The sequence below is a fragment of the Canis lupus genome, chromosome 31, assembly GCF_003254725.2.
Source record: "Canis lupus dingo isolate Sandy chromosome 31, ASM325472v2, whole genome shotgun sequence".
Classification (NCBI taxonomy): Eukaryota; Metazoa; Chordata; class Mammalia; order Carnivora; family Canidae; genus Canis; species Canis lupus.
Window position 1 is genome coordinate 614762 of NC_064273.1, and position 15529 is coordinate 630290.

Below are 15529 nucleotides of genomic sequence, written 5' to 3' on the forward strand. Positions count from 1 at the left end.
AGGATCAAATTTAAGTGAGAAAGGTCAAGAAAAAAATTTGCTATATCCTGTAGATTCTGTTTCCTTCTGTCTCTTCTGTTTTTCTTTACATTCCCACTGCCAGGATTAAGTTCAGAACTTCACCCCTTGCTTCAATTACTGGTTTGCTTACTAACAAGAAGTCATAATCACTGGTACCCTCTCTGCTCAAATCAATTCAAGTATACATACTTTTAAAAGAATTAATCTACACCTGTGATATTTCTATTTATTAAAAAGCACCAAAAAAAAAAAAATAAAAGCACCGATAACCACTCATTGACAGACAACCAAATTGACTATAAACTTCTTTTTCTGACATTCAAAGTCAGCCACAATAATGGCCAATTTCTCTTTTGATTTCTTCTTTTGTCCTAAATAGCTGCCATGCTATTTCATGAACAAGACTCATGAAATACTGGCAGGATTCACTCCTGATGATGCTTTTCCACTTCTCTTACTCAAACGCTATTTATTATCTATTTTAGATACATTCTTTATGAAATTTTGTTGATTTTTCTCAATGAGATATGATTAACTTTTCCTTTCAATCATCATGATTATGCAAACAACTTCCAATCCAGATCTTTGTTTTTTTTTTCTATTATAGTGTTCATTTGTCTCTTTGTTTCATCTTTTTATTTTTTTAAGTAAGCTCTATGCCCAGTGTGGGGTTCGAATGCATGACCCTAAGATCAAGAGTTGCATGCTCTACTGACTGAGGCAGCCAGGCTCCCTGTTGTGTTTCACCTTTTAAATTGTAAATGTGTTAAGGGTGAGAGACTATTTCATTATTTTCTGTACCTTCCATATAGTATATCGCAATGCCTTATACAGAATGAGAACTCTGTAAATATTTGTTAGGTTGAAGTAATGTGTCATAGATACATAAAAAAAATTAATGTAATGTATTCTTAAGTACCTGACAAGGAAAGACTATTTAAAATACACATAGACAAATCATAAGAAACTCTTAAGTATAAGAAACAAACTGAGAGTTGTTGGAAGGGGAGTGGGAGGATGGAGTAACTGGGTGATGGACATTAAGGAAGCACGTGATATAATGATCACTCAGTGTTATATAAGACTGATGAGTCATGGAACTCTACCTCTGGAACCAATAATACATTATATGTTAATTACTTGAATTTAAATAAAATAAAAAAAATACAAAAGTGTAGCTTAAAAAAGGAGTGTATTGTTTTTGAAATGATCTTGGCTGATGTTATGCCTTCCAAAAGGCAATCTATCAACTTGCTGGTTCAAATGAAATGAAATCTCAGAAACATGGTTATTTTATTTTTTAATTCTTCTATAAGTAAGATAATAAATAGGGAAACTTATGAACTGTTTTGGCTTACTGAACTAGTGAAGAGATCGGGAGATATACAAAACATATATTTATAATTAGCATAATATGAATCTTTGCTGTTGATTTCTATCAATTGAAAAACTAGAGATGTTTTGAAAGTCAGAGGAAAGTTCTAAGAATTCCTATAACATTCACTCTAGTAAAAGGGATATATGTTTAAACTGAAGGTATGAAACTTCTGAAGTGTAAAATATCACTGACATTTTATTTATTATTATTATTATTTTTTAAAGATTTTATTTATTTATTCATGACAGAGAGAGAGAGAGAGAGGCAGAGACACAGGCAGAGGGAGAGAAGCAGGCTCCCTGCAGGGAGCCTGACGCCGGACTCTATCCCTGGTTTCTAGGATCAGGCCCTGGACTGAAGGCAGCACTAAACCGCTGAGCCACCAGGGCTGCCCAGCAACTGAGCTTTGTAACATTAACAGAAATGAAATCTCTTTTACATTTAAAAAAAGATATTAGGAATATAATATGGTGAGTAACCTAGGGTACTTAGTGCCTTAAATTTGATTCCTACGTAAACATGGGGCAATTAGAACATCTCCTCTGGAATCCTCTTGAGTTACTGTTACTAGGGTGATGTTTTGATTTCAAATGTTGGTAATACATGGTTAAGAAAATATCATTCTAGGAATTCATTTTGAACAAAGAATATGTTAAATGTGCACAAGTTCTGTATTCAGAATTATTTTGCAGTGCCTAACTCATTTTATGATTACTCTTTACTATCTAAATACAAAGACAATATCAATCTCTGACTTTGACATTCCCTCCAGTCATATTAGGAGTCCTTGTTTTTGTTTAGTTGTTTTGAATTTTTATTTTTAAGTAATCACTACACCCAACATGGGGCTCAAACTCACAACTCTGAGATCACAAATCACACTGTCTTCTGCTCTCCTGACTGAGCTGGCCAGGCGCCACAGAAATTCTTGTTTGCTCCTTTCCACCTCCTTTCTTTCCCAGGATAATATGAAGAGGGGACAGAAGTAGTTAGGTAGAGAAATGTTTGCTTTGTGGTGAATCATCTTCTCTACAGAATAATAGAATTGTATAATGAAACCATAGGATGATATAGAAATTATAGGTGTTATTAATTAACACTCTTCTGTAATTATTATAAGCCATAAACCTGGAAAATCACTACTGCTACTACTAATAATTATATACTTCTAGTTAGCCTTTTAGGGACATTGCATAGGCGAAATATTGTTATCTTCTCATTTGAGAGAAGTTATCTTCTCATTTGAGTACTCTAGAATAATGGTCAAAAGAAACATGTTTTACTCAATAAGTTTATATTCATGTTGCTATTAAAGTATGAATTATATTCTTATAATTTTAGCAGTTTGTATTTCCTTCTAAAAGGTGAAATGTTTTATCACTCAGCATTCATTTAGGTATTCCTCTCAAGAAATCCCAACCTTTTAATGATAAACTTCTTTAACATCGGCATCGTACAAGTTTTTGGAATGCTTTCTTGAAGTCTTCATTAAAGATTGTATAAATCAGTGGATTTATAAGAGAATTGAGATATCCAAGCCATGTCAAAAAATTGGACATTTCTTCAGAAATTTTACACTTTTCACAGATATTAACAACCAATTCTTTTACAAAGAATGGAAGCCAACATATTACAAATGCACCCAAGATTAATCCCAAGGTAGTGGCTGCTTTGTGTTCTCTTGTGCCTAAGATCTTTTGTCTTCTCCAAGATTTCTCATGCTTGAATTCAGACCTCAGGTTTTTCACTGTGCTATGAATTTTATCAAAGTCTGTTGATGGATCAGATAAAGATTTTTCTAGCAGGTAGGGTGTGGAGACTAGTCTAGTGCTTTTCTCACCACTCCCGAAAAGGACTTGGCCATTCACCTCCTCCTTGGCAATCCTGCTTGCTTGTCTCTTGTGGTATAATGTTTTTGCTGCTTTATATATTTTGTAGTAGAGGATCAAAATCAATGTTAATGGGATGTAGAAAGCTCCAAATGTTGAGTAAATAGTGGAAACAATGTGGTCATGTTTTATGATGCACTCATCATCTCGGCTAGTTCCTTGGTGCCTCCAGAATAAAGGAGGCATAGAAATAAAAATAGATATAATCCAAACAATTATAATCATAATGCCAGCATGCTTGGGAGTCCTTTTCCTGGAGTACTTCACAGCATCTGTGATCGCCCGATACCGATCCAAAGCTATAGCAGAGAGATGTAAGATGGAACACGTGCAGCATGTAATGTCAACACTCAGCCAAATGTCACAGGCCACCTGTCCCATAATCCAGCTTTCTCTGGCAATGTACACAATGCTGAAAGGCATCACCAGGACAGCTACAAGAAAATCTGTGACTGCGAGGGAGCAAATTAAATAGTTGGCTGGGTGGTGCAGCTTCCGGGTCACAATAATTGCAGCAATCACAAGGGAGTTGATGGTCGTTGTCATCAATGCAAGCCCAGAGAGAGTGAGGGACACCAGAATTTTGGATGGCATTCTGTTTAACAGTTCTTCTGAGGTCAAGTTTTGATCAGATGAGTTTAAGAAATCCATTTTTGGGGTTTTTATTAAAAGATTAATATAGCTGAAAAAATGGATACCTGTAACAAAGGAAGAGAAAATCAATTCAGAGAAGTGTTCAAAATTTTTTCTCTCCCTTTCAGAATAAATGTTTAAAAAGTATATGTATATATTTTCCTAGAATATTCTATGGATTAAAAGAAATGGGAGTTAAGATTATAGATTTTCTTTTCTTTTCATTTGATTAAAAAATTCCAATGAGAACAGTAACAAACAGTAACTTTCAAAACATTTCTTCAAATACAGCTCAAATTAAACAATTTTTATGAGAAAACTTAACCTATTATTCAGTAAAATTTTTACCATCACAGAATTGCATTTAAAAGCTGTATTAATCCTAGCTATGTTTTCCCTTATCTCTTCAGAAAAAGTTTAATAGCACATACCATTAGTATATATGTATGCATTATGTAATATAATATAAGAAAATATCATAGTAAAGGCAGTATTCAAAAATCATAAACAGTTCTGTACTTAATTCAGTTGTGTTGCAGACATTATCATTGGGCTCATGGAGACTAAAGGAATTTTTGTAAAGGGGAAATAATTAAAAATATCTTTGGTATATCCCTAGCGTTCTATGATCATTTTATGAAATTAGAAAAATGTCAAAGTGTTTAGAAGTCTTTGTGAATATAAGTAGTTCATTTGGTTTAAAAAGATGAAATAAAGTTAGTTGGAGTCAAATAGCCATGAAACACTGCTCACTAATACAGTGACATATATGACCAAGTAACTCACTTAACAGGGTGAACTTGCCAGCTTGGAGAGCTTACAATGGCACCCACTCTGAAATGGAAATTATTTTCTTTACAAGTCACCATTGTGAGCTTAGACCATATAACTACTTCTGAAAGAGGACACGCAAACATGTCTTATAATTTTTGCTTCCGTCCATGCTATTGCTTAATTATAAGTCAAACAAGAGCAATTGGAGCGTAATGAAATAGGATTAATCTTTTTTTATAAGATAGTATTTTAAAGTTTGTGTTGTTTTACATCAGTCTTTCTTTCTTTCTTTCTTTCTTTCTTTCTTTCTTTCTTTCTTTCTTTTTTTAATTTATTTATTCATTCATGAGAGACGCAGATTGAGAGAGAGGCAGAGACATAGAGGGAGAAGCAGGCTCCATGCAGGGAGCTCAGTGTGAGACCTGATCCCTCCCGGATCCCGGGATCACGATTTGAGCCAAAGGCAAGCACCCAACTGCTGAGCCACCCCAGGCATCCCTCTTTTTAAATAATTCTTTAGCAGCTAAGTATTTCTTTTTTTTTTTTAAGATTTAATTTTTTTATTCATGAGACAGAGAGAGAGAGAGAGAGGCAGAGACACAGGCAGAGGGAGAACCAGGCTCCATTCCACGCAGGGAGCCTGATGCGGAACTCGATCCCGGGTCTCCAGGATCACGCCCTTGGCTGAAGGCAGCGCTAAACCGCTGAGCTACCTGGGCTGCCCAGCAGCTAAGTATTTCTTAAGAAAAGATAGAGAAGACAGAAATCTGAAACTTTATTCTTAGTTATAACTATTATTGTACTTCCATATTACTTAAATTATTTTTATTTTTTTTTTATTTTTATTTTTTTAAAATATTTTATTTATTTATGACAGATACAGAGAGAGAGAGAGAGGCAGAGACACAGGCAGAGGGAGAAGCAGGCTCCATGCACCGGGAGCCCGATGTGGGACTCGATTCCGGGTCTCCAGGATCACTCCCTGGGGCAAAGGCAGGCGCCAAACCGCTGCGCCACCCAGGGATCCCTATTTTTACTTTAAAGTGATTATGTTTCATTTGTTGGAACAATACTTTAAAAACCATAAAACAATACTTTAAAATACTTGACATTATTATATCGCTTCCTATGAAGTGTGTGTGTGTGTGTACAATAAAGCCTTGAGGTACAGCATATCTAGTATTCTACCTGTGTTTGGTTATCAGTACTAAATTTAATTTTTATTTTCCAATATTCATTGAAGGCAGATGCTGATGGCTTGCTCCTAAGCAAATTGAGTGGCACAAGAAATGTGAACACCTACTACTCAGAAAATGAGTCATTGTCCTGTGTGTAATTGAGAAGGCATTATATATCTACATTATTTGTATCAACACTTACCTGTTTGTGAAGGGCAACTAAGCTCCAAAGAGTGGAAGCTAAAGTTTCCTTAGAAATTCTAAACCCATGGTTCTCTGCTTTTGTTTTCCTCAGTACCATCAAGAAGACTGTGAAAAAACACAGATTACTGCCTCTCCCCTTCTTTGGAGCTAGCTATTCAGTAAAACTGGGACCTCAAACTTGCATTTCTTTTTTTTTTTTTAATTTTATTTATTCATGAGAGACACACACAGAGAGAGAGGTAGAGATATAGGCAGAGGGAGAAGCAGGCTTGCCTCAGAGAGCCTGATGAGACCCCAGGATCATGACCTAGGCAAAGGCAGATGCTCAACCACTGAACCACCAGGCACCCCTCAAACTTGCATTTCTAACAAGGTCCCAGGTGTTGGTGTTGCTGCTGCTGTTGGTCCAGGGAGTGAGGTTTTTTGGGAGAACCCAACATGGCTGTTACTCACTGTTTGTCTAATTCTTTTACTGCTATTCCATCTATGAGTTCCTCTCAATTGAGAGTAGTTCTGAAATTTCTGCTATATGAGTTAGGTCATATGACCATATTTCCTAAACCCATACTGGGTCATAGGGCCTGAGGCATAATGGTATGGTTAGCTGTACCATTGGGATTGTTATGAAAATCCTTGCTATATCAATGGATCTCATAGTCTTTAGCTATTTTATCTTGAAATACATTTAGGCAGTCAATGGTTACAGATGAAATGTTTACTCCAAGCCAGTTAGACATATTAGAAACATGGTAGATTAATTAGTTTCTACCTTCCGTCTAATTCTCCCCTGCCCCGCTGCCATTCTCTCATCATAAAACTTGTACCAAGTAGTCAATTAAAAACTAAATATTTTCCTGATCAGTTAATTCTTTCCAACAGTGTTTATTTACTGTTTAATTAATTAGTTTATTATTTAGTACCAAGGGAATTTATCTTGTGTTTATTTAGTATTATAGGAGTTGATTTAAAAGTGATGACATTTTCCATATTATAAGCAAAAATAACTTTCCACTTTAATTTGCCTGATAAAGAGTTTTGACATAAAAGTCTTTCCAGAAATAATTCTGAAATAACATTTTGAATAGAATATTGAAAAAGAGAAACTGTTTGGAAATAGTTATATGTGGTTTCATAATAAAAATGAATTCTATTGGTAAATAAACCAACTTAAAATTAGCAGGTGGATTATTTAATAATTCAGCTGAATCCTCTAAGAATCATATCATAGCATCTAAATTAAGCTCAATAAAATGGTAGTTAATGCTAAAGAAAAAATAAAAATGTATTATATAAAATTTATTGTGGTTTCTAAGAAATCTTCCCATTATTAAATTTAGAAAACTAATCTTCTGATAGTTGTTTTTGTCAAAAACAACAACAACAAAAAAGGGAAAACAAATGTAAACAATCACAATTGGGTTTCTTTTTCTTTTTGTTTTATTTTCCTTGCCACTTATAATTAAAATTTCAGTAAGCCATATACCTTCATTAATTCATACATGACCTCCAATCAGATTCCTATTTTTTTACATCTTAAATGTGGGGCTAGGTCTCACGATCCTGAGATCAGACCTAAGTCAAAACCAAGAATCCAAGGCTCAACTGACTGCGCCACCCAGGTGCCACAAGTTAGGAGCAATTATTATTTCTCATTTCATATATAAGGAAACTGAGGTACCAAAGTTTAACAAATTTCTCTATGATGACAACATAAATAATTGTTAGGACAAACCCATTCCCTTAATCACCATTTTCCTGTCAGTGAAAAATTTATTATTTTACTTAAAAACTCTGTTCTAGTAATGAGATCTACAAAGTAACTACTTTTTTTTTGTAAAGTAAAGATTTTGTTATAGAGTAACAACCATCTTCAAATGCAGGCAAATATCCAGTACAATGAACCTCTTATTTCTTGATAAGGATGTTTAGGATAGTGACTATGTCTAAATATGTAAATTGCAATAGAAATGTATTCATAGTGTTTTCAAAAATTTTTTTTACTGCCTTTCTAATTTAGATACTTTGTGTTCTCATTATATTTCTTTAAGAGATATTTACTGAGTTCTATTTATGTGCTGATTAATCTGTTAGGTATAAAATATGGCAAGAAACAAACATATCCCTGAACAAAACAAAACAGCAAACAACACGTTGTCCTTTTTTTTTTTTTTAAGACTTTATGTATTTACTTAACACAGTGAGAACACAAGTGGGGCTGAGGGGGAGGGAGTGGCAGAGGGAGAAGCAGGCTCCCCGCTGAGCAGGGAGCCTTATGTGCCCTGAGCCGAAGGCAGACACTCTTTTTTTTTTTTTCTTAAGATTTTATTTATTTATTCATGAGACACACACACACACAGAGGCAGAGACATAGACAGAGGGAGAAGCAGGCTCCTCTTAGGGAGTGGATGTGGGACTCGATCTCAGGACTTCAGGATCACACCCTGAGCTGAAGGCAGGTGCTTAACTGCTGAGCCACCCAGGCATCCCCAAAGGCAGACACTTAACTGACTCAGCCACCCAGGTGCCCAACACATTGTTCTTAAGAATCTAACACAATAATGAAACAGCCAAACATATAATTGTAATACAACAAAACAATACAATAAGGGCATAATAGAGGTGTATATAGTGTCCTAGAAAAACAAATGAGGGAGAATTAATCATACCATGTGATTAATGATACCAGTGAAAGCCTTTTAAGGTACAGGGGAAAGCAGAGGTGTATAAACACAGGGTGTGAACTTCTGCAAAATGGCAGCATAGAAAGACTGAATTTACCTCCTCCCATGGACACACCAAATTTACAGCTATATATGGATCATTTCCCTCTGAAAAAGATCTGAAAATTAGAAAAACTGCTTCTCCACAACAAAGAATTAAAAAAGGGCAGCCCCAGTGGCGCAGCGGCGCCCAGGGCGTGATCCTGGAGACCCTGGATTGAGTCCTAAGTCAGGCTCCCTGCATGAAGTCTGCTTCTCCCTCTGCCTGTGTCTCTGCCTCTCTCTCTCTCTCTCTCTCTCTCTGCATCTCTATGAATAAATAAATAAAATCTTTAAAAAAACCAAAGAATTAAAAAAGACCACATCCAGACAAGTAGAAGAGGCAGAGATACTGTTTCACCAAAAAGCCATCCCTGGTGTGGTGATACACAAAAGGGTGGGGATCTCACCAGTCTGGTTCTTCCTCTGGAGGAGAAATGTGTTGGTGCTCCACATTAGGTACCTAACCCATAGGATCTGTACTGGAGAGATAAGCCTCTAAACTTCTGACTTAGACATCTAAGGGACCCAAAGTGATGTAGAAATCTGAGATTTCCCTTTGAGTGGGCTCAGGTGTGGTCTCACTTGTCCTGAGACCCAGCAAGAGAAAAGCAATTTGAAAAGTGCCTAGACTATATGTGAAGGAGATTCATTTGCTAATCTAAAAGCATCTTCTGGAGGGGCTTAAGGTAGTTGAAACTCTCCCTGGATACAGAGGCACTGGTGGACACCATTTTTGCACATTTCACCATCTTTGCACATTTCACCTACCCTGTGAAGGTAGGTGAGCTTAGACATCGCATCCTTCTGCTATATTGCTAAGACAAGTAGGGTGAGTGGTTGCAGTGCTGTCATGCTGCCTTCTAGAAGTTGGAGAGCCCAGATGTTTGCAGCACTTCCCTGTTCCCTGGTGGGGTCAGGTGAGCATGAGTGGTTGTAGTGTTCTCCAGTTCCCGGGTTAAAACATTGGGTGGTTATAACATCCAGCCCCCGACTAACTGGGGCTGGTGAGCAACAGATGCTGCAGAATGTCACAGCATTCTCCTGCTCCCAGCTTAAAGTCAGCACACATACAGACAAGACACTTTCCCACTGCATTCCTGAAGCCCGTGCATGCCTGCAGTCAAAACATTTCTCTGCTGCTATTCTGAAACCTGGAAGAGTGCCCCACCTTCTGCACTCTGGTTTCCTAGCTAAGGCCAGCAGGCACATGCAGTACATACAGAGGGGATCCTTTAACTGCCAGGCCCTCATGATTGAGGGGGCTGGGATTCCTGAGCTCCCAATAATGTAACAATCAGAAGACAGCTCTTGGCAGGCCACCTCTCTCAGGGAACTATATAGACAGCAGACTGAAATACAACTCAAGGCTTCCTGTGAAAAAGATCAGTTTTCTTAGCCTGGAACTTCAGCCTAAGGGACAGGCTTCAGGTTTCCCATACGACTAGAAGTTAAGGAGGGTTTCCCAAAACATAAGCAGGGAGAAATCATCCTTGTGCACTGCCCCTCCCCCATAGCCTTCCAGTGCTTGATGAGACCTCTCTGGAGCTTCACACTCCTCTGGAGCCCCAATTTTTGGGACTATCACTTACAGGATACCTCCAGATCCCCTGGTCCAGAGGCTAGAAGGGATTTTGATTGAGGTCCCACATGACTGTATATATCTGCATAATTTAAAAGCTATTGCCTCAGGGTCTAACTTCCAATCAGCCTGAAACTAGGTGCTAAATGAGATTCCTCCCCTTGGCTCACAGACAGGTCTTGGCACACTGTCCACAACTAGGGCACATCAAGAATAAATCAGGTGGTTTAAATAATCACAAAGGTTTGAGAGACAACCAAAAGCTAGGTTGAATAAGAAGGATCATCACCTATACAAGGACACTCCTTAAAGAACGAGAAGGAGAGAACTGTTTCACCTAATACATAGAAGAAACACAGAGTCAGGCAAAATGAGGAAACAAAGAAATATGTTCCAAATGAAAGAACAAGACAAAACCTCAGAAAAAGGCCATAGTGATAAGAAGATAAGTAATCTACCTGGTAAAGAATTCAAAGTAATGGTTATAAGAATGGTCACTGAACTGGGGATAAAAATGGATGTACACAATGAAAAATTCAAAGATAGAAAATATCAAACAGAAGTCCCAGATCTGAAGAATACAATAAATGAACTGAAAAATAAACTAAAGGGGTCCACAGCAGACTAGATGAAGTAGAAGAACAGATCAGTGAGCTGGAAGACAAAGCAATGGAACTCACCCAGACAGAGCAGCAAAACAAAAACAAACAACTTATGAGGATGAAGATAACCTAAGTGACCTATGGGAACATCAAGTGGAATATAATTTGCATTATAGGGGTCCCAGAAGGAGAAGAGAGAGAAATAAATGGGCAGAAAACTTATATGAAGAAATTGTGGCTGAAAACTTCCATAACCTATGGCAGGAAACTGACATCTAGCTCCATAAGCCCAGAAAGTTCCAAATAAGATGAACCCAAAGAGATAAACCACATCAAGACACATTAGAGTTAAAATGATGCAAGTTGAATATAAAGAGAGAATCTTAAAAGTAGCAAGAGAAAAACAAATTGTTTGCATAAAAGGGAACCCCAATAAAACCATCAGCAGGTTTCTCAGAAGAAACTTTGCAGGTCAGAAAATACTGGCCTGACATATTCAAAGTTCTAGAAGGAAAAGACTTGGTTGGAAAACCAAGAATATTGTACCTCACAAGACTACCATTTAGAATTGAAGGAGATATAAAGAGTTTTCCAGACAAGTAAGAGCCAAAGGAGTTCATTGCTACTAGATCATTTTTATAAGAAATATTAAAGGAACTTCTTTAAGCTGAAAATAAATAGTACTAATTAACAGCAAGAAAGTACATGAGAGTAAAAATCTTACTGGAAATGGTAAATACAGAGTAAAGGTACTGGATTAATAACAAAGTTATTGTGAAGGTTAAAAGACAAAATTAGTAAAATTAACTAAAATATAATTAGTTAAGGGAAACAATAAAAAGATGTAAAGTGTGACTTCAAAAATATATCACATGGGAGGGAACAAAAATGTAGAGTTTTGGAATGTGTTCAGATTTAAGTTTATATAAACTTAAAACACACACACATACATATCTCTCTCTCTCAAAAAGATGAGGAAATGCGAGGCATATAGCAGACACTGATTTGAATCCATCTGGGCAAATGCTGTCAACGTGCTCTGTTCTGAGGGTTAGAAATGTACCCTCATTAGATCCACTTCTACTTGTTAATCTGGTTCCCTAATTCTCTGTGGCTCTTGAATCCTTTCTCTGGGCTCTTGACTCTGCTCTCAGAGAGATCCTGTTTTTTTTTTTTTTATTTTTTTTATTTTTTTATTTTTATGAGAAATAGTTTGCATTTACAGTTAAGTAAATTTCACCGCCCATTTTCTGCCTATAGAAAATCTTTTCATTTTAGAAACTTTGTTTCCCTATGAATCTGATTGGAAGTCATGACAGGCCCCCAGATGCCACATGCATAGTTTTACAAGGTAGACTTCTCTTTGGTTTGCTTAGAATATTGGAACTGTGGGACAACATCCTTAAGATTCTCAGAAGCCCTTTCACTAGCTGAGGGCTCTACTAGGTATTCCCTTAAGCCTTTCTGAAGTCTTTTATTTATTTTTTTTTTTTTAAGATTTTATTGATTTATTCATGAGACACACACACACACACACACACACACACACACACACACACACACAGAGGGAGGGAGAGGCAGAGACACAGGCAGAGGGAGGAGGGAGAAGCAGGCTCCATGCAGGGAGCCTGTGGAACTTGATCCAGGGTCTCCGGAATCACGCCCTGGACTGAAGGCAGCGCTAAACCGCTGAGCCACCTGGGCTGCCCTGAAAAATCTTTTTTTTTTTTTTTTAAGATTTATTTATTTATTTATTCATGATAGACATAGAGAGAGGCAGAGACACAGGCAGAGGGAGAAGCAGGCTCCATGCCAGGAGCCCAACGTGGGACTCGATCCCGGGGCTCCAGGATCACACCTGGGCTGAAGGCAGCGCTAAACCGCTGAGCCACCAGGGCTGCCCAAGGCTTTCTGAAGTCTTAATAAATGATATTACAACCATACCCTTGATCTATTCTTTGTCCTGAGGCCACTTTTACTTCGAGAATCTTTTGCTGTCTAGACAGATCAATGATATGAAATATGTTTTGTTTTCCTATCTTGGCAAGTCCTGACTCATATATTTCTTCTAAATTTTACTTGCAAACTTCAGTTTATTTTTTTCTTTCCACACCTTATTATACACAGCTAAAAAACTGTCAGTTGGCACTTTAAACATTTTGCCTAGATCCATAAGTTCATCAAGCACATTTTATCTTTCAAGTCACTGGAGACCACACTTTTACAAATTATTTTGTTACTACATAACATGGGCTGCCCTTTTCCTAGTTTCCAAGATGCTTTCACCACCTCCTTCCAGCCCCAGTAAAATTTGTTCACTTATAGTCTTCTCACTGTTTTTTCAGTATATTGCCTTGTTCCAAAGCCAATGTCATGTATTTTGATCTGAGTTTACAAAGATGGACTGTGCTTGAGTGTTGGTTGTCATTTTGGCATCCCTATGAACTTCCAATACCTTCAATGTAAAGGAGAAGTAGGGAACTACATTACCCAGAATATCCTTCTCTAAATCTGGCTTTAGAGTTTGATAGTGAGAGGAATTCCCACGAAGTTTGGTGAGTAGAAGAGAAGGCTGGTTAATGACTCTCTGAAGGTGGTTGCAGCCAGATACATGGTCAAACATTGACAGCAGCTTCTGTGTACTCTTATAAATAGTTGTTGGAAATTTTCTCAGATATTTTGAGAACTACAATAGTTTCCAAGAAAGTCTTTGAGAACTATCTACTTAGGGACTTTAGGTTAAGGTGCTGTAGGCAACAATTGGATTGAATTACATTTTAACTTTCCTAATCTTTCCCCCCTTGGTGTTCAACATCAACATAACTCCAATATCTTCATTAAACACTTTATTATATTTTAGTGACTCAGTTTCCTGACCAGTCCCAGAATAATACATGCGGATACACTGCTAAGTGATTGTTGGAAATTAATAACCAAAGCAGCTTTAACAGAGTACTGAAAATATGAAGCAATATTTTCATTAAGACCTTTAATGAAAACAGTTTTTAAAAAAGATTTTATTTATTTATTCATGAGAGACCCAGAGCCACAGGCAGAGAAAGAAGCAGGTTCCCAATGGGGAACTGGATGCGGGACTCAATCCCAGGATCCTAAGATCATGACCTGAGCCACTGAGCCACCCAGGTGCCCCTGAAAGCAGTTTTAACCATGGAAAAGTTAACCAGCTTTAACTAAATCTTAAAAATGTTTAGAAAGAAGAGAGCAATTCTGATGTTAGATGAAATTTACATATTCACATATTTCATTGCATGAATGATTCTGTTTATTGTTTTCAAGAGATACCTGCATGGTAGTCTGCTAAAGCTGGGAAAACAAATTGCAACAATGAAAGATCTTTTTTTTTTTTTAAAGATTTTATTTATTTATTCATGAGAGACAGAGAGAGAGAGAGAGACAGAGAGAGAGAGAGAGGCAGAGACACAGGCAGAGGGAGAAGCAGGCTCCATGCCAGGAGCCCAACGCAAGACTTGATCCCGGGACTCCAGGATCGCGCCCTGGGCCAAAGGCAGGCACCAAACTGCTGAGCCACACACGGATTCCCCCCCCCCACCCATTTTTAAAAATATTTTATTTATTTATTCATGAGAGACACACAGAGAGAGGCAGAGACACAGGCAGAGGGAAAAGCAGGCTCCCTGCAGGGGTCCTGATGTGGGACTTGATTCCAGGACCCTGGGATCATGCCCTGAGCCAAAGGCAGATGCTCAACCACTGAGCCACCCAGGTGTCCCACAACAATGAAAAATCTTATGGAAGGTTACAGTACATTCAGTGAACTGTGAAACTATCTATAGAAGCACCTGTTATGGAAAAGGAAGAAAATACTGCACAAACTCAATATGTTATACTACTTCCTTTATTTGTTGCTGAAACCTAGCATAGAAGAAGCTGAATGTGTATATGTGTATGAGCAGAAGAAGGATGGAGAATATGGAAGGGGTGGGGTTGTGAAGGTAGTAAGAACTGGTGTTTATTCCTGATACTGGGGCTTCAGTTTATTAAGAGACTATCATATATTGTGAATAAAGGCCACACTGCTTGAGTTAAATAAATCTTCATTTGAAGCTTGTCTCCTCACCGGTATGAGCTCAAAAAGTCATTTTAGCTTTCAAACACTCACCTTCTTTGGTGAAGTGAAGATGATAAGAGTCAAACCTTTTATTTATTTATTTTTAGACCAATAGTCTTTATTTCCTTACTTGAGAATGTTTTTTTTCTTTTTTAAGGATTTATTTATTTATTTATGAGAGACACATACAGAGAGGCAGAGACACAGGCAGGGGGAGAAGCAGGCTCCCTATAGGGAGCTCGATGTGGGACTCGATCATAAGACTCCAGGATCATGCCCTGAGCCAAAGACAGACGCTCAACTGCTGAGCCACCAGGCGTCCCTAGAGTCAAAACTTTTAAAGTGTTATTGAAGATTAAATATAAATCCATTAGGTCCTGGCACCTAATAAACTCAATATTTATATTTGTCCTTTAGAG

At 37.4% G+C, this 15529-nt stretch overlaps 1 protein-coding gene across 23 annotated transcripts in view; it reads right to left on the reverse strand.

The window, feature by feature from the left end:
* Positions 1-1217: 1217 nt before the first annotated feature.
* Positions 1218-15529, reverse strand: part of HTR1F (5-hydroxytryptamine receptor 1F) — a 156509-nt gene continuing 142197 nt past the window's right edge. For 21 of the 23 annotated variants that reach the window (XM_035709320.2, XM_049104629.1, XM_049104628.1 and 18 more), the window contains one exon: positions 1349-3986. In XM_035709320.2, the coding sequence (XP_035565213.1) occupies positions 2839-3939 (1101 nt within the window). In that variant the 5' untranslated portion in view covers positions 3940-3986 and the 3' untranslated portion in view covers positions 1349-2838. Of the gene's footprint in view, positions 3987-15529 lie in introns of all 23 variants that reach the window. The other 2 variants (XM_025449764.3, XM_049104627.1) reach the window with 1 other exon arrangement.